General features: G+C 57.0%; 1 protein-coding gene across 3 annotated transcripts in view; it reads left to right on the forward strand.

Moving 5' to 3' along the window:
* The first annotated feature begins 7,552 nt into the window (after window positions 1-7,552).
* Window positions 7,553-19,491, forward strand: part of SLCO2B1 (solute carrier organic anion transporter family member 2B1) — a 55,079-nt gene continuing 43,140 nt past the window's right edge. For 2 of the 3 annotated variants that reach the window (XM_071218267.1, XM_071218269.1), the window contains exons 1-2: window positions 11,905-12,158; window positions 13,854-13,978. Coding sequence is in view for 1 of the 3 variants with exons in the window: in XM_058305953.1 (XP_058161936.1) it covers window positions 12,143-12,158 (16 nt within the window). In the remaining 2 variants the exon portion in view is untranslated. Of the gene's footprint in view, window positions 7,695-8,547; window positions 12,159-13,853; window positions 13,979-19,491 lie in introns of those variants that run through there. The other variant, XM_058305953.1, reaches the window with a different exon arrangement.

Genomic DNA, 19,491 nt, shown 5'->3' on the forward strand with positions numbered 1-19,491 from the left:
AAGCCAGGCTCCTGGCTCCCTGCCCAGGGCTCCACCATGGGAGAAGCACTAGAGGTTTCCAGTCATATTGCTCTTTCTTGAAGGCTCAGCTCGAATTCCTCCCTGTGGGTACATACCCCCAGCTTCCCTCTCTAGCAGCCCAGATAATTCAGAGTGCATCAACTCTGTGCACGTCTGTTTCCCTCACCGACCTGAGGTTTCCCAGGAGTCAGGTATTGGGTCTGAGTCCCCTTCTACAAAACCAACACCTTGATGGGGCCCAGGGCCTTGATTCCTGGTGTTTCCCCAGACAGAGCCTGGAGCATGGCTGTCCTGACTTCTTCAGCACCCTCTTGCCAGCATTGCTGTGGAATCAGACAACACCGGAGCAGGAGGGACTCCAGGAGCAGCTAATACCGCTTCTCTATTGTGCTGATGGGGAGGGGGAGGCCCAGAGAGGCGCCAGGACCTGCCAAAGTCGCACGGTGAGAAAATCAGCATCAGATCCAGACTAGGACGTTATATTTGGGGGCAGAAAGACTTCAGCCCAGCTCTCTTCTCTTAAGCACCTCTCACAGTGGAATGAGGGGCGCTAACTCCTTAGACCCTGCCCTCCCAGAGCCTGGCCCTTCCCTGGGCGACGACTGGCTTTGGGTATTTCACTTCACGCCCAAGAGCTCTCAGGGTGGTCCAGCTCACCAGCCCAGCCCTGGCCACTCCAGGTGCCAGCTTCCTCTCTGCAAGTTGGTGCTCCCTAAATGGGAAGCACCAGTTTAGGGTTTAGCTGGGTCCATTAAATCCCCAGGCCCTGCCCCTCCCTGGTCTGTTGGGGTCATGCTCCCAGGGGTCCCATTCTACTGGGACCTGGAGTAACAATTTTCTGGGGACTCCCGAGTGGCTGGTTAGCAGCTGCCATTGGGCTTTGCTGATAATTAGAAAAACAAGATTAATAGTCTTCACTGGGGCACAGAACTTTACAGTCTATAGATCTGTCCCACGTAATGAGCAATGATTGGTATGCCCACGTCACAGATGAGGAAACTGAAGCTCAAAAAGGTGAAAGAGATTATCCAAGTTGCACAGCAGCCCAAGAACAAGGCAGGATCTGAACTCTCCAATCTGCTAAAATTCAGTCCAGTCTCTGCACATACCAACCACACAAATGAGAAAAAGTTGTGAAAACTCTATGTAAAGTGCTTGTTTATTGGTGTGTGGGGATACACTGAGTATTTTGGAGCTAGAGGAAGAAGTGTGAGAGAGCATGGAGCCCTTAGTTTCCCAAATCATTGCTTGCCCCTTTCTTTTTCTTTTTCTCTCATGCACACTCTTGCTCTTCCTTACATACCTTATCGTTCTAAGTCCGACGTTCTCCAGGGAGCCTTCAGTGAATTCATCTTCCTCCAACCCCAGCGCTCTTTCTATCCTCTGCACTAACCAGGTTGTCTGTGCTGACCATTTTAAAGATTAGGATAACTGAGGCTCATCATTCATCTCACATTGAATGAAGCTGGTTTGTGCTATGTGCCTGCTCACAGTGAACTGACAGCTGAATGGGGTAGTCAGTCAAAAATCTGACCATCACATCCTATGTGATCTCTGCTACTATAGAGTTAACAGGACCCAGCAGAGCGACGAGAGCAGGCTTGCCTCATGGAAGACACCTTCTATGCAAGTCATGAGTTATAAGCAGGTGAGGAATGTTCTCCAGGGAGATGAGGCATGGACAATATCAGGAAGAGGTGAAAAAGCAGATATGTTAGAGGGACAGAGTGAAGTTTGTTTTGGGCTGCAGTATAGTAGGAAAGACTGGGAGGCTCAAAAGATGAGGCTGGAAAGGTACACAGAGGCCAGAGGGAGAAGGGTCTCAAATTCGAGGCCAAGGAATAGACCTCAGCATGAGGGAACTGGCGAGTCAGGGCCAGCCTTTAGGCTACATGTTTCAGAAATATCACACCCACTGCTGCATAGGGAATGGAATAGAGGGGAAGAGGCTAGAGGGAGAAGATCAAACAAGGAACTGAATGGTGAGGGAGGAATAAGGAAAAGTAAGAATGATTATGATGACTGAAGAAGTCTGCCCTTTATTGAGTGCTTAGGTGTGCTACAGACTGTGCAAAGGTGCTCACATCATTTCATTTCACCTGAACCATTGTTTTTATTATCCCTTAAGTAACCCCTTTAAGGTTAACTAGCTTGCCTAAAGCCAACAGTGAGTTGTTTTGAGAGTCCAGTCCATTCCAAAGCCCATACCTCTGACTCATCAAGGATTAGTGAAATCTTCAGGAGATAGACTAGTCAGAATTTAACTTCTTATGGAAGAATCTAAAATGATAAATGATGCTCAGGATTCTTTCTGGGTAACAAGGCAGTTGGTGCTTGGTGTTGACTGAGATGGAGAACATGGTAGTGGGCAGTGGGCAATGCAGTGGAAAGAAGGTTATGGAGAAGACAGCGAGTTCTTTTTTCGACATGCACCATTTGAGGAGCTTTTGGGACATCCAAGTGGAGATGTCCAAGAGATATTTGGCAGACTGCATCTGGAGATCAGGGGAAAGAGCTGAGCTGGAGACAGAGATTTGGGAGAAATAAGCTTATGGCAGTGAATGAAATCACCTAAGGGGGAGAATATAACATGAGAAGAACAGAACTTTGGGGGAAACCAATATTAAGTTGAGGCAAAACAAGTGTTGCCTGCAAAAGATACTGAAACAAAAATGGCCAGAGAGGATGAAGCAAAATCAGGAGGGTATATACTCCAGAGGGGCTCCAAAGGGCAGACAGGGTCAGCAGCATCAAATGCTAATGATAGGACCAGAAAGAGGAGATGTGACGTGTCCATGAGGTTCAGCAATGAAGTCACAGTGGACCCTAGAAAAAACGGATGTGGAGGAGATTGGGAAGTAAGTGGAGAGAAAGCACAAAACATTTACAAGGTGTTTGGCTGTGAATAGAAGTGGATGGTTGGAGGGCGATGAAGGGTCAAGGAGGATTTTGTTGTATTTTTAAAACTGGGGTGATTTGAGCATATTTCCCACCATTTGTTGATGGGAAGGAGCCAGTAGAGAGGGAAAGGATGTAGGAATGGGAGAGGAAGATGATGGTCAACAGAGGGGAAGAAGTGCTTCTGGGCCCAGGATCTGGGCTCATGGTAGTTAGGTGAGAGAGGAAAGAAGGAAGGCAGGAAGGCAGGAAGGCAGGAAGGCAGGAAGGCAGGAAGGCAGGAAGGCAGGAAGGCAGGAAGGAAGGAAGGAAGGAAGGAAGGAAGGAAGGGAGGAAGGGAGGAAGGGAGGAAGGGAGGAAGGGAGGAAGGGAGGAAGGAGGAAGGGAGGGAAGAAGGAAGAGATGGAGGAAGGAGAGGGAGGGAGGTAGAGAGGGAGAGAAAGAAAGGGAGAGAAAGAGAAAGAGATGGAGGGAGGGAGGAAGGAAGGAAGGAGGGAAGAAGAAAGAAAAGAAGACAGGAAGAAAGAAAGAAGAAGGAAGGAAGGGAGGGGGGAGGGAGAGAGAGAGAGAAAGAAAAAAGAGAGGAAGGAAGGGAGGGAGGGAGGGGAAAGGAAGGAAGGAGGGAAGGGAAGGGAAGAAAGAGAAAGAGAGAGAAAGAAAAAGAAAGAAAGAAAAAGAAAGAGGGAAGCAGATGTGGCTCAAGCGATGGGGCTTCCGTCTAACAAATGGGAGGACCTGGGTTTGATCCCCAGGGCCTCCTGGTAAAGGTGTGCTAGGCCCGCACAGCAAGCCAGGCACGTGCAGCAAGCGACACAGCAAGATGATGATGGAACAAAAAGAGATGCAAGGGAGCAACAGAAACGAGGAACCGAGGTGGTGCAAGCTATAGGTAACCTCTCTCCCACATCAGAGTTTCCTGGAATCGAATCCTGGTAAAGCCCTAGAGGAGAAAGCGAGAAAAGAAGGAAAAAACCAGACTCAGATGATCACACAGCAAATGGACACAGACAGCAAAACAGCAGGGGAAAGGGAGAGAAAAAAAAGAAAGAAAGAATAAAGGAAAGGAAGAAAGAGTGAGATAGAGACAAGTTTGCAGATTTTGTGGGATGGGTGGGGAGGGGTAAGTCTCATTAAGACGATAGTGGTGGGAGAAGTTTTGAAGATGCTTAGATTGTAGGAGTTTGTCATCCAGTGGGACTGGGAGAAGTATCGTGGATAAATGCTCAAACTGATTTGGACTCAAACCTGACCCTTCGCTCTCTGAGAAGTTGTTTCCTTTTCTGTCAAATGGGGATTTGTTCATTCAGTAAGTGTTTATGGGGTGCAAGCTCTGTGCCGGCGTGGTGCAGGCTGAAAAGGGGTAAAGAATGCAAACAGATGTCACGCCCATTTTCCACTCAGATTGCACAGCCCACTGTGACTCTCTCCTGGGGCAGTGCCATGGCACTCACAGTCCACCGTCTCTCCTTCCTCAGAGTCCAGAAATGTCTCCAAGAGGAGCCCGTGTATCCCAGGAGCATGTCAAAGCTAAGAATTACAAAAAACAACCCAGCCCTCTGAAGTTCCCATCTCGGAGCGGAGGTCAGCCACCTGCGCCCTGCTCCAGCGCCGCTCTGCCCTGGAAACACTCCTCAATGACGCCCTGTCTCTCTGTCTCGCCCCCACTCTTCCTCACCCTTGGTGGGGCGCGAGGCTCCGATAGACGCGAGAGGCTTGAAAAGGAAAGTGCCAAGGAAGGAAAGGAAGTTAAAAATATGCGTGGGGAGAGCCTAGGCTGCCTTCCCAGCCGTGGGCAGGAGGCTGCAGAGCTCTGGCGAGGAGAATCCAGAACCAGGGCCCAGTGCTGGGGCCTCCAACCTTCTCAGCACCTTCACCGTCCTTGCCACCTCCGGGAGGCCGTGGCCCAGGCCCAGCTCCACGGCTTTCCAGCTGTGCACCCTTGGACAAGTGACTTCACTTCTCTGCTTCCCCTTTGTGAATGGAATAAACAGTGCCAGCTATGTTGGCTTGAGTAAAGCCATGTGAGATATTTTTTGGGGGAACACTTTGCAAACTGTTAAGTGCTGTGAAGAAATTTTCTATTGCCGTGATCACAGGCACAGAAGCCACCCCTTGGATGTCCTCACCTCTGGCGCTTTGTACCCTTGAAAAGCTGAGGTCCTTCCAGTCTGTTTCTCTGGGGGCTTGTGCCTGCCCTGTGGCATGTTACACGTGGTTGCCCCAATTCTTAGCCCAGTCTTTCAGCATAGGAAGAAATATCAGATCACTGTACTCATCAAAGGAACCCAGGTGAACGAAAGGGAGACAAGGGTGGGAAAGAGGAACTGGCTGATGTCCCTGACGGAGTGGCCAGCCTGATTAACACTCATGGACCAAGGACATGTGAAAAACGAAGATATTCCGAGTACATCCATTTTCTTTCTGGAAGAGTCAGGATATACTTTGAAGGCAAAGGTGACTTTGAAGTGGTCCTGGACGTGTGTATCAGGTGGACAAAGAGAAGAAGGGCGTTCCGACTGGAGGGACCTGCACGTCCCCCAGCTCCAGGACGTGCGTGTGCCTGGTATGCTCTGGAGGCACTGGGGTAGGTGGAGAGGGGCTGCAGGTTGTAGGCATGTGGTCAGGAAGCATCAAATGTTAGACTGAGCAATGACAGTTTATTCTGGGGCATGGGACTTGGCATGATGAGATCTGGGCTTAGAAAGATGACTTGGGTGGAATGCAGAGGATGGGTTAAGAAGGAAAGCGGGATCTCGGAAGAGGAAGGCGGCTGCCACCAGGGCCCGAGATTCAAAGGAAGGCTGAGGCTTAGAGTGAGTTAAGGGGAGTGGGGGATATGAACGTGAAGGAGGGGAGTCGCCGCACACTATGGGGGGAAGGCGGGTGGGCCTGACTCCACCAGCACACCAAGGAGGCTCGGGCTCAGAGCGGGACCTACGGGGGCTGGTTTCCGAGAGAATGTTGGGCTCCCTGTTTAGCTGGAGGGGCCTCGGGGATCCTCAGGAAGAGATGGACACGAGGGGCTCAGGAGGGAGTGTGGGCTGGAGCAGGGATTTAGGGCTCCCAGCTGGGGTCAAGTCCTTCCCGCTGTGTGTGGGAAACCTGGGAGTTGACCAGGAAAGTGACATGCCCAAGGTCATTCAGAAGGTCGTCCGTGAGCAGTCCAGAGCTGCTCGTCTCAGTGCTCCATGCGGCCTTCAGCCCCAGGCCAGGGAATGGTGGACAGGTCGCTGAGTCCTCAAAGTAGCCGTTGGGATGATTCAGTCTGCGGTTAAGGACATGGCCATAGACTCTGTCTAGGTTCAAGTCCTGTTCTGTCACTTACCAGCTGTGTAGCCTTGGGCACGTCCCTTAACCTCTCTGTGCCTCAGCCTCCTCATTTATATATTGGGGATAATGATAATAAGAGGTTGTTGGGAATGTTAATTGAGTAATCCTGGGAAAGGACTTAGACCAGTGCTTAGTATTTAATAATCTATTAGTCATCCAGTTCATAGTCGAGGAAACTGAGGCTTTAAAAATGAAATAACTGCCCAAAGTCGCACAGCTAGTCGTTGGCCGAGCTCAGCCTCAGCGACACCAAAGACTGAATTTGTTTGCTTCTGCTAACCTGCCTCCCCTCGCTGACTCTTTCTGGAGGATGTTGACGTCTTTAACTCCAGGGCCTGGAGCCCCGGCCCGAGACCCCTCGGGAGAAGATTCTGCAGCCCCTAGGCAGGCTGCCTGGGCCCCGCTTCAGCTGGCCCCACCGTTAAGCCCATTTGCTGGAGAGACTCACCCCCTCCTCTTCCCTGCCCTCCTCTAAGAGGCACGAGCCTCGCCTCTCCCCTCCCCCAGAGAGACACACTACGTTCCCCCCAAACCCCAATCAAACAAAAGAAAGAAAGAACAGGGCAGGCGTCTAAACAAGGACAGCGACACTTGGGGCCCCAGAGGCTTTTAGACATGAGTGCCAGGAAGCGTCGGGGTGAGTGGATCTAGGAAAGGGGTGTTATGTGCACGTGAAGTATGGCATGAGAGGAAGAAAATCAAGCAAAATGCAAGCTGACGGTGCTCCGAATGAGCAGCAGGGATTGTAAAAGGCGGCCTGTCCCGGCCCCTCCTGGAGTGCGAGCTGAGCCAGGCTAAGGGGTCCCCCTGTGCAGCTCCCAGCAGAGCCCCGGGGGAGGCCCCGCGGAGGAGCGGGTGCCCGCCTGCCCCGCTGCTGCCTGCCTGCGGGTCTCCAGCCTCCCAACCCCTGAGCAGAGGCAGGGGCTCGTCTTCCTAGGTGAAGCGTGCTTCCCCGGCAGCTCTCAGAACCTCTGCCGGCCCCCATAAAAGAGAACAGATCTCACCGTGAGGAAAGGAAGGCGCAATGCAAAAAAAAGTTACGTTTGTAATTTTAAAAATTTTAAACTTAAAAAAGAAAATCCTCCTGGGCCGTCCCGGGCCTGGGTTTCCTCCCGCTAACCTCCACGTGGTGCTGCTGCCCTCATTTTTTTCAGAGCAGTTTCCCCAGAAGAAGTGACATCTGTCCGTGTAGGAGCCCCCGCGGGCAGACGAGAAAGCACAGGCGTGAGGACTTCCGGAGCGGGGCCCGGGGCGCGCCGCCTGCCGAGGGGGGCTGGACGCCACAGCGCAGCGGAGCCGCCCCGAGCCCGGCCTCGCCCGCGCGCACGCCGCGTCCCTTCTCCACCTGCGGCCGCGGGGCTGCGCCGGGAGGGGCGCCGCTCTGAGCCTCCCCGAGGCCCGGCGGGGGCGGTGCTGCACCAGCAGAGGGCGCGCTCGGGGGCAAGGTTGGCGGCTTCCCTCTGGCGGGCAGGTGGACGGACAGCGGGGCGAGGCCGGACGGGCGGAGGGGGCTGCGCCACGGCGCAGGACGGCGAGAGCAGGCGGCGAGGAGCGGGCAGGTCTGAGAGGATCCGGAGGCGGAACACGGGTGCGGAGCCGGGGAGAGGCAGGAACGGGGGTCCCCGCTCCGCTCCGGGCTCCTTCTGGGTTGCTTTTCCAGTCCCCTGCGCCCTCCTCCTTCACAAGAGCGGGACAAACAGCCAGGGGCGCAGACCCCCTCTCTCGCCCCCAGGGGGCGGTGTTGCAAAGTCCTCGGGGAGCCGGGCCCTTGCTCAGAGGGCGTGTGCCTGCTTTCCCCCTCGCCTCCCGCGCCCACCACCCAGCCTGCCCGCTGCACCACCCCACCCCGCGCCCTCTCTCCAAGGAGCCCCCTTGTTGATCGCCATAACTCCTCAGGCGCCATGCCTGACACTTTGCAAAAGCAGTTGTAGATCCGTTAGCTCATGGGGTTGTTCCAAAAGAGAATGCCCCCCCACATTGCATGATAAGGAAACTGAGAACTGGGCAGGGATTGGAACCTGCCCAATGGAAGCGCGATGACAGAGCGGGGCCGGGGGTCACAGGCCAGTGCCCAGTCTGCAGCCTGCAGGAGGGGTGCAGACCTGCAGCACCCACACACAACAGCTGTGAACAGCAGCAGTCACCCAGCCTGCCTGCTGGGCCCCAATTTCACCCTTGAGTTTCCTCCCATCTCAGGGGGCCTTTCTGGTGATTTACTCCTGTCAGGTGATCAGTCAGGGCACACTGCCCAGATACGAACCTGTCTTAATTTACTTCTTCCTCATCCTCTGCTTCCAGAATTACGAGTCATCACCATCACCATTATCACCATATTAAAGATGGCTATGTCTGCGCAGCTCTCAGAATTTAGCAAGGACTAATTCATCCATCAGCAACTCAGTCTTCTGACAGCCCCAGGAAGGCATTTCACAGACAAGGACGCTGAGGATCAGAGAGGGCAAGTGACCAGCCCAAGGTCACCCAGCTAGAACCTGGTGGAGTTTATCGTTTCCTGGGAGAGATAAGCTATGCAAGCACACCAAGAAGAAGAGGGGGCATTGCTTTAGTGCCTTCCTGCCGGGAGGCTTAGCATCATCCCTGTTTCACTTATGAGGAAACTGAGTCAGAGAGCCACTTGCTGAGTCGAGATTGAACTGACTGCTTCCCAAGCTTGCACTCTTTCTGGGGCTCGGGGCTGCCACTTTCAAGGAGAACTGAAGAGTCTCTGGCACAGCCCATGTTCTCTCCTGAGTGCCCAGTGTGACTATCACTGTTGTCCTTGACTCAGATTCCAGCTCCTGCTCGAGGTATAGCCTTGAGCAAGCCCCTTCACCTCCCCAGCGTGTCAGCAACCTCGTGGGTGAAAGAAGAGTTGCATTGCCTTGCCTGGGCAGATTTAATGAGCCGTGCATATGAGCATGTGTACACGGCTTGGGGTCCGACCCCAAGGCAGCAGCATGGGGCAGGGGGGTAGCTGAGGCCCCCCTTGCCTGCCCTGGCCAAGGGCTCATTTATAGCTATCGGCACCTCAGCCGCCAGGCCGGATGGGAAGTGCAAGCGAAGGTGCTGAGGCAGCAGCCTTTTGAAGCCTTGTACAGGAAGGAGCCTCCAGTTTCTCCGTCCACCCCCAAGCCCACACTATCCCTCTCTACCCGCTCTGGGCTCTCCCCCCTCTTCTGGGCACTTCACAGAGCTCCTCAGGGCAGCGCTGAAGGTGGGTGGCTTGACATCATGGTCTCCATCTAAGAGATGAAAAGACCGAGACCCAGAGAGGACAAAGACTTGCCAAGGTTCCACAGGTTAGTGACAGAGCTGGGGTCACTCTCATCTGAGCACAAGAGGGGGCATCTCTCGTCTGAAGTCCAGGACTCTTCCCTTGGACCTAAAGCCAGATATTTCTATAAAGCCAAGAGTCTCCTGTTTTGCCTGGTTTAGACAATGGCATTTCCATACCTGGATTGACTTAAAAAGGGGAAGGACTTGGTTTCTGCAAACAGACCGGCGTTTTACACACACACCAGGGAGGCAGAGGGCTGTGTGAACATGGGGCCCTAGAAGCCGCCGAGTTCGGCAAACCATGCCAGGTTTTGCCAACAGCACAGGACTCTAAAAAAAGGCACCAAGTTTTGCAAACTGTGGGAATCTGCAGATGGTGCTGAGATCCACACACATCGTGGGAACCTCTAAATGCCAGGGCTCAGCAGATACCGCGCCAGGAAGTGGCAATGCTGGGGTGCAAACCAGTTTGGTCAGATCTCAAGCCTGGATTACTTACACAGTAGGATCTCAATGCAGAACTAGCCCAAGAATGGGCCTGAGGGCCTGTTGGCCTGACTCCCAGAGGCTTCTGGGTACTGCCCCATTCCATGCCCCAGCTCCTCAGTTCTGAGTTCAGGAATGTTCTTGGGCCAGGCTGTGTCAACCTGGGGCGTGGCGTGGGTGCACTCAGTGAAGACCAGTCATACCTGAGCAGGCCGTGGGTACCGGGCCCTGTGGGGTGCTGTGCATTGTTTGGCCCACAGGTGGATGAAGTGAACCTGGCCAGCTGAGCAGGACCCAGCCTCTAATCCGACAATCGCTCTCCAGAGCTTCTGCAGCCTCTCGGGCCAAGGTGGGGGGCAACGGAGCCCCCAGAACATCTAAAGGACCTTCCTTTCCTCAACGGCGCGCCTGCAGTTTGGATTCCGGAAGGTCACAGCTCTGCCAGCCTCTCTGTGAGGACTGACTTGGTCTGAAGGATTTAGAGGCAGACCTCCTTTGGTTTCCTCTAGCAGGATCAGTGCCTGGTCTTTCAATCCAAGTCAGTTATTGATCTTTCCCAGTACAGCAGTCTTGCCTCACCTTTCTGGTTTCTCAAAGACTCATTCATTCACACAAGTCACTATCGACTGCCTACTCGGGGCCAAGCGGGTCTGTGCTTTTCCTTCAAATATCGCCCACTTCCCGCTCACACCCTCGTGCTCTCACCAGGAGGCCAGCGGGGCTGATGTCTTTTTCTCTGCCATTCCACCCTGAGAGTCCCCTCCCCATTCCAGGTCACAAACCTCTTCCTGGAACTGGTTCAGGTTCACGCCTGTACCTTGGATTTGGGGAACCCCGGCGGCCCTTCTCAGAGAAGGCCACCTGGTAGAGTTCCAGCAGCAAAGGCACAAAGCACCACCCCCTCCTACCTCATCTGTAAAACAGAGGAAGTAAGAGCTGCCTGCAGGGTGGTGGCAGAGCCCCGCGGGGCCCAGTGGTGAAAGTGCCCTGCAAGTTGGAGAGGGCAAGGCACGGTGTCCTCCGTCCTCCCCGCGGCCCTGGCCGGAGCCCTGCCTCCGCCACTCCCTTCTCCTCTGAGCTCCAAGCCTCCGGCCGCCGGCTTCTTCCTCTCTCCCTGAACTTTCACAACAGCCCTGCCAGGGGAGGAGTATTGCTCCTTCCCTGCAGATGTGGAAACTGATGCTCAGAGACCCAGGGACTTACCTAAGGTCACTCAGCCAGCAAATGACAGGATGGAGACTGGGCTCGGGTCCATCTGGCCCTTCAGCCTCAAGCCAGCCAGCCCTGGGAGTTTCATGTTTTCCCTCTGCCCCGCTCCCTCCCCCAAGATGTCTAGGATTCGCGGAGCTTCCACCCTGAGTTCCTCCCAGGGGCCCTGGCCACTGGGCTTCCCGGGAACAGAGCCCCCCTTGCTCTGGATCCTCAGAGCGCAGTGAGAGGGGTTCCGAGGGGGGCTCTGCGAGGGGCTCTGCGAGAGGGGGTGAGGATTTCAGGGGGCCAGGGACCAGTGAAGGGGGCAGGGCTCCGGGGGCCGGGGCTCTCGAGAGGGCTCCCTGAGGCCCACAGGGTTCTCTGGGAGGGGCAGGAGCTGGGTGGGGGAAAGTGCTCAGTTTGGAAGCGGGAATGCAGTGAGGGGCCCTGGGTGTGCCCCGGGGGTGAGAGGCGCGGGGGGCTCCCTCTGCCCCCCCTCTCCACTGTAACGGAGCAGGTGGGAGTCTGTGGGGGGAATGCCAGAGGAAGAGGCTGGGAAGGATCAGGCCTGCGGGCCACCGGTAGGAGCTACCGGGTGAGACATCTGCCTCCTCCCAGTGCAGGGGCTGGACTGCAAACAAACCCAGCCCCCTGCACAGCCCGGCCCTGGGCAGCCCAGCCAGGCACTGAGAGAGATTCAGAGAGGGAGAGCCGGACAGGAGGCGGGGGCCGGAGGCGGGGGCCAGAGGCGGGCCAGGGGGAGGCGGCCACCGTCTGGTGTGCCTGGTGCCGGGAGCGCCACTTGCAGCCCCCTGCCCGGCTCACTCCTGCTGTCTTCAGCTCTGAGAAGGTCGCACTGTTGCACTCCCCTCCCCCGCCAAGCTCTGGGTCCTGAGATTGAATTGGGGGCCGGAACACACTGCACACCTCACCCCAGCTCATGGGACCCAGGATGGGTAAGTCTGGGCGAGGGGGGGAACAGGCATTGGGCAGGAGGCTGGGGTCACATTGCGAGGCTGTGGCACCCAAAAAAGGCATGCTGGGATGTGGGACGGGGGCTCTCAGCTCCTTACCCAGGGCCGTTGCCCAGTGCAGGAGAGCTGAATGAGTGAGGGAAAGCTGAGAGCGGTAGGAAGGGCTTCTGTCCAGCTGTTTCCTCAGCTGGAGGCTGAGCCCAGGCAGACCTCTCTCACGAGGCAGCGCACAGCACAGGAAGACAAAACTCCTGATGCCCTGCTGAGCCCTGTCCTCCCTCGCTAAAGGAGACAGAGGGACAGACGCAGCAACAACATAAAAAAACAAAAACACAAAGATAGAGAGAAACGCAGTCAGAGAGACAGAGCGAGTCCAGAGATGCAGAGGCAGAGATGGAAGGAAGGCTAAACGGGTGTCTGCAGGAGAATGCAGGGAAAGGGAGAGAGATGGCCCGGGAGAGGCCTGGGCTGGGGAAGAGACTGGGAGAAATCAAGAGAAGCAGGAGAGAGAGGGAGGGAGGGTGGGGGGAGGGGGTGGGCATCAGAGACAGGGAATGGGAAAGGTGGGCGCAGGCAAGGCCAGGGTTCAGAGGGAACTTGCAGGGCCCTAGTAGCTTGGGGGGGGGGGGCGGACCTGGATGGGAAGCGCCCTGAGGCCTGGAGGAGCCTGGGGAGGGCTGGGGAGTGGCCGACAGCACCCTCTGGGAACGGCTGACCTGCGGCCAGTCTGTCAGTCCACCCAGCCAAGCCCGTGAGCAGGAGTTGCGCGGTGGGTGCCCTGCAGCTATCAGCTCTGGCTGCCCCCCTGGCCACCCTCCCGCTGTGTTCGCCCCACCCCTGCCCAGGCAGGGCCGTGTTAAATGGAGGGCCTCAGAGGCTGGGATGAGAGTGGAGGGCCTCCAGCAGGTCACAGCAGCCCCATGGGGGCTGTGGCCCGGCAGGAAGGGTGGGGCGGGTGCTTCCTCGCAGGGGGCCTCTCTGGAGAGGGGAGAATGACGGCAGGTTTTGGCGCGTCGGTTTGCAGCAGAGCGGGGGAATGGGACACAGATAAACCAACTTCCCCCTCAGCCTTGGTGGGTGCGGGATGGGAGAATTGGGGGTCTATGGGTGCAGGAAGAAACTAGTCTCTGTCCGCCAGCACCCTGCTCATAAGGCTGCTGTTCTCACCCAGGCAGAGCCCGGCTCTGGAATATCCTCTAGCACTGCCACCACCCCCACATCCAGCAGGAGGCAGACCCCAGGATCTGCCCACTGCGCCACCAGAGCCCCCCTGGCCTGGCCTCCTGAGGCCCAGGCAGCGCTGTGGCCGGGCTGACAAGCCTTCCCCAGCACTCTTTCTGGTCTGTGGCCACTCAAGGATGTGGGAGTTAGGTGGGGCAGGATACAGAGCCTGGAGCCTGGGAAGAGCCATCGCCCCTCTCAGCTCAGCCAAGGAAGAGGGCCCCGGCCCAGCCAGCAAAACACCACACACAGAAGAGTCAGGGCCAGCCCGCTCCCAGCGAGTCCCCCCAGCTCCCCACGGGCCCACAGCAGCGGGCAGAGCTTCCTTATGGGGGGGGGGGGAGTTACTCCCGCAGGCCCTTTCCACTCTGATTCCGAGATTCCCCACTTCCTCACCCTTGCACTTTTGCCCACCTTTCCCTGCCCATTCTGCTGAATTTTGCCCTATTTTCCAAGAGCTTCAAATGCCAACGCCTCCAGGAAGCCTTCCTGACTGACTGTCCAGCTGGGAAGTGACCTTTCCCTGTTACCTCCCAAGTGCGGCTTGATCCTCTCTTGATGGTTCACCACTCCTGTTCCTGGTATGCTTTCAGTCACTCCCTCCAGTGCATCTGTTTGAATGTGAACCATTCCAGGGCAGGTGGGGGGGCAAAGGGAAAGAGCCAGCAGGCCTAGGTTCACATCCCAGCTCTGCACTCATTTGAGAATGTGGTGAAATGCTGTCCCCCTTTTTAATAGGTGACAAAACAGATGCTCAGAGGTTGCAATCACTTGCCCAAGGCCACCCGGCAAGTAAGTGGCATAGCAGGAGCACAGAACTCAAGTCTGCCTGCTGTCACAGCTCTTTCACCCCACACTGATGAGCCTTCACCCATCTTGGGCACTTAACCATTGGCATCAGACAAAGCAAAGCTTTCTTGGGGGCTAGTGACTGGGGAGTGGGCAGGGGTGGAGCATTTCTTCCTCCCTGGCTGGGCCTTGTCAGGTGGGCCCTGTCTCAGGCAGCAGCTTCGCAGGAGTCATGAACCAGGTGGCAAGACTGCAAGTGACCCACAATGGGGTCCCTTTCTGGGACGCACATTCTCCACCTGTGCAGCAGCGGGGTCGGCTGAGGCAGTCACTCGGGTCCCTTCTTGGGCGATGAGCTCGGGCTCCCCTCCAGAGGGAGCAGTGGGGCACTGACCTGTCCATGGGGGCCAGCCTCCGCCCCCTTGTACCCGGGGGGTGGAGAAAAAGGAAACTTGGTCTTTGCCGCCCTTCCCACTACAGCCCAGATGCTCAAAGTGCTGGGGCACCCCCGCCCCACCGCGGTGGCCTGCCCCGGCCGTGCCCAAGGCCCCAGAACCCAGCTCAGGGCTGGGCAGAGGTGACATCTCGGGAAAGGTTTGGTACATAGACTTCCCTACTTCCTCGCCATGACCCCAACAGACCTTCCCTCCCTCCAACCCTGACTGAAAGCCTACTACGTGCCAGGCTCTGGGCTGATACAGAAGACCCAGAATGAAGTGAGGCAGGGTCCCCACCCTCAGGAGCTCCCAGTGGACCTGAGAGTCGCAGACACAAATTGCGTGCATAAAGCAAAGCTGGAAAAGTGTTGTACGTGGCAGAAACGGGCCGGCACAGAGGAACGGGCAAACCACCCAGGCTGGGGGGGTGGGGGGACGTCGACAGCAGGAGCATTGTGGGGAGAAGGCATTTGCAGATACTAGAGAAGCAACGGGACCCGGCCTGCTCGTGCAAACGCCAAGCTGCCCAGGGCAGTTGGAGGGAAGGCAAGTTTCTCGGGAAACTAAGCCAAAGAGATTAATGGGCCAGACCTCAGGGAGTCTCCAAGAAAGGTTAGGGCATCTGGACTTTACCTGGGAGGTAACTGGGAGCTCTGGGAAGTATCTGAGGAGGAGAGTGGCCACACTTTAGTGGCCTGGAGAATCTGTGTCCCAGAGATATTCGTAATAACCTCACATGTGTGGGCAGCGCTTTAGGACTATGGAACTCTCTCATGCCTATTTAATGAAAGAGGAAACTAAAGCTGAGAGGGGCCCACTCGCTGCTCGAGGCCACACAGCTAGCAAGTGGCAGAGCTGAAGCTCAAACCGGCCCGGGGCTCAGGGCCTTTTCTGTCCTACCGTGCTGGCCTTCCCCTTCTCTTTCTTGACCAGTCTGTACTGAAGGCTCCCACGTGCCCAGCCCTGGGCCACGACCTGCTGAACACAGGCCCAAGGGGTCCACCTGCATCCCCCTCCAGGCCCCCGGGGGTCTCTGGAGCCCAAACAGCTTTGAGACAATTATTTGGATAACCTTGTGTTTGGATGCCAAAGCCTTATGGGGGACTGGGACTTCTAGTGCGGAGTGAGGCGGGATCAAATGGGACCCCTTAGGGAGCAAATTTAAGCCCCGAGAGAGATGAGCTGGGGCCTCATTTGGGGGGAAGCTGTGTGGCCTTGGCCAATGGCCGCCTGTCTCTGTGCCTCAAGCTCTTTGTTTTAGGCCTAAGGAGCCTGGCCTGAGTCCCTTGTGAGCTCAGGGCTCACCCATCCCCCGGGCCCTACTCAGTAGTTTTAGGGTCATCATGGGACAGCCAGGGCCAGAAGCAGGAACAGAAAGTCCCGGCACAGGGTCCCTGACCCAGCCTGGAAACCCCCAGAAAGTGCCTGTCCCTCTCCCCCACCCTGCCCAGATCGCCCTCAAGAGGCAACAGCTGGAAGGCACAAGAGCTGGACCCCCAACACACTGCTGTCCTCCCGGCGGCCCACCTGCGAGTCCTGCTAGGAGGAATTTCCAGAGGACAGCAGCCAAGCTCAACACCCAGGGAACCCCCTTCGTGCCTTTGAGTTTCCCCATCTAGATTACGCCCCACCTGGCCGAACTGGGACCTGGAGCCCATGGGGCTCCACCCGGCCCCACTGCAGCCCCCACCTCTGTGCCCACGCTCCAGCCTACCCGTCTCTCTCCATTCAACTCAACTCAGCAGCAGTATTTTTAAGCTGGGCCAGGCTTTGAAGGCTGAGGCAGGTATGCTGGGAGGAAAGGCCCCCGGGCTGAGAATGCAGCATGTGCAAAGGTTTGGCAGACCCCAGGAACATGAGGAGTTTGGGGAATGGAAGGATCAACTAGGGCTGGAGAACGCGGTTGACGAGGGGTGGGTAGATGGGGTGGGAGGGGCTCCCAGGAGCCTTGGCCTCCTTGGGCTGAGAAGTCTGCACTCATCTCGCTGCTGATGCCCCCAGGAGGGGGGACCAACATTTGCTGAGCACTACAGAGTGCTAGGCCTGGGGCATGGGCCTTTAACCCTACCCAGAACGCCCAAGGGAGGCACTATTGTCCCACTTCACAGAGAAAGAACCTGAGGCAAGCTGCGCAGGGCCAGTCAGCTGCGATATGGCAAAGCAAATATTTGAATCCAAAGTTTTCTAAGCCAGAGGGTTCCTGTAAGGAGCTAACATGATCCAGCAGGAGAGGAAGTAAGGCAGCCTCTGCCGGCAGGTAGTTCATTGCCCAGTCTGTAGATAAGAGGGGAGTGAGCCTGGGCTGCAGGAGCCAGGCAGGGTAGGCAGTAGGCCAACCTAGATCGCCACAGGGCGATCTAGGGGGTGGGAGGGGCTCGAAGAGGGGGTGGCCTCTCCCACTCCCCCCGGGAGCCCCTATCCCCGGAGAGAGGTGTCTGCCACCACTGTGAGGGATGGTTGCCCAACGCCTGCTGCTGTGGCTGTGCTAGCACAGAAGGCGGTGGCTTTTTCCAGAACACCTGGCCTTCTGCACGACACTGCCTGCCCAGGAACACAGTTCCAGGGCGGCCTCCTCCTTTTGCTCTGTTTTCCACACTCTTGCTGGGCAGGGGTGACCACCCATGGCCTATGCTACGTTCTATCCACATGTGCCTCCCAGACCCCCAGAGCTCTGTGTCCAGCCCAGGTCCTCTCTCCTGGAGCCCACACCTCCTACAGCACCATCAGGGTGCCCCCTGACACCCCACACTCCCCATATTCAATGCCGAACTTGCCAGCACCCTCCAACCCCAGCCCCCAGTGATGGCCCACCCAGCCTCTCCACCCAGCCTCAAGGTGTCCTCAGCCTCCAGGCTGATTAAGCCCCACCCCTGTGGCTCCCACCCGCTCGCCGTGGTGGTATCTGCTCTTTACTTCCCATCCTGGCTGCCACTACCGGGCGCCGACCCCACTATCCCTCTTTTGCCCGGACCCTACTCTGGCCCCCTCATCTGCCTCCCTGCCTCCAGCCTGGCCCCTCCATTCTCCACCCACAGCCACGGAGATCTTCCCAGGAGGGTGCATCTGCTCTCCTCATGCCTGGAGAGCAAAGCCTGCCCCTTCAGCCTGGCTCTCAAGGGCCCTCCAACTTCAGCCTCAACTCCCCGTCTTGATCTTGGTCTTCAGCCTTGACAGACTCTTTGTTCCCTGAGCTATCTTTGCACTCTCATACTTCTCCCCTTTCCACAGACGTTTCTTCTGTTGCTTCCTCCAGGAAGCCTTCCAGACCTCCCCATTCTAGGCTAGGGCCTCTCTTCTGGGTTTGCAGTGTTGAGTCTCCCTGTGTCCCAGCACCGAGCACAGCTCATTTGATTCTGTGTTAGACCTCTGCTGCCCCCACCCCCAGCCCCACCGCGCACACACTCACCCCGGGAGGTCCCCAAGGGCAGGCACTGGAGCTGCTGCCACGCGGTCCCTAGTAGCCTGACTTGGAGGGTTGTCCATGCTGCTCCTAGGACCAGCAGAGCACAAGCTCCGTCCCTGTCACAGGGACCCGGGGCAAGCCACGGCCCGCCCTGGTCCCATTTCTTCACACCTCAAGGTGGTCCACCTAGCTCTGGCATCTCCCCCTCCGGGCATCTCCCCCTCCTCCCTCCCTGAGGGTTGGGCCCAGATGAGGAGAGCGCCCCTGGCAAGTGGCCTCCCCAAGCCCGGCCAAGGCAGGGAGGACCAGCGCTGCTCAGGGGCCACATTCAGGGACAGTCATAGCAGGTGGCGCGTCACCCCCAGTGAGGCCCCCGCAGGGCACGGCGACCCGAGCAGGCCCAGCACCGCGGAGCAGCTGAGTGCTGCCATGTAGGAATGTGGGCCAGTGCCAACAGATCCGAACTTTTAAAAAAAAACGAAAACCTGGGATTTGCTGTTCGCAGCTGGGGGATGGCTAAAGAAGGAATATAGGTGAAATGTCCTGATTTTTAAACCCTGGCGACAACCTGAAAATACTCGGTGGGCCAGCACGGCTACGGGCGGAACGTCCCCAGGGCGGCCCGCCACGCCCTGCACAGCTCCCGGGGCACCGCTCACGCCGTGGTGCACAGCCTGCTCGCCTGCAGTGGGGCCTGGGGCCAGGGCCTCCAGGTGTAGCCTCTGCCTTACAGGCCATCTCTGCCTGTTTCTTCGATGGCCCTGGCAAAGTGTGCGTGGCGGTGGGTGCGGGGAGAGGCCTTTCCTTCCCTGGCACAGGGAAGTTATTAGAGAAACACAAAGAGGGCAGGGGGGTGCAACTGGTGGGGATGGGGGCGGCAGAGCATCTGCGCAGCTTCACGGATCAGAAGGAGAGGAGACAGATGCTGGGCTGAGGCTCCCACAGGAAGGAGAATACGTTATTTTAGGGCCCAGTGGCCAAACCTGGAAATAGACTCCCTGGTGAGTCCAGGGCAGAGGCTGAGCAAAAGGCACTGGGGAGGCCCTTTGGAGCTGACAAAGGGTGTTTAACCTGTGCAGACCTCAAGACGGCCAAAAGTGGGGCTTGTTATTCCTATTTTACAGAGGCTCAGAGAGGCCTGTTTTCTGGTCCAAGGGCACACACCTGAGTGTTCCAAGGTCTCGCTCTCTCTGCGGAGGGACAGGCTGCGGTGCCCTGGAGAGAAAAAGGCTCGCCTTGCCCCTCCGTGGTCCCAGCCCTCTTCCCCGTGGCTGAGCTGGATCGGTTTTGGGGAAAGCCCCTTGCTCCCCCAGGTTCTGCCTCGGCATCTCTCAGCGCCGTCGGCACATCTCCCCTGAAGGTTCAGATCTGGGCCCTGGTTGTGTGTCCTGAACTCCCTCCCTTCTCAGGTCCCCTGGGCCGGGAGCACGTGTCCTTCTCCCACATCTCTCTTTCCCAGCCCGTC

The sequence above is a fragment of the Dasypus novemcinctus genome, chromosome 10 (genome assembly GCF_030445035.2).
Source record: "Dasypus novemcinctus isolate mDasNov1 chromosome 10, mDasNov1.1.hap2, whole genome shotgun sequence".
Classification (NCBI taxonomy): Eukaryota; Metazoa; Chordata; class Mammalia; order Cingulata; family Dasypodidae; genus Dasypus; species Dasypus novemcinctus.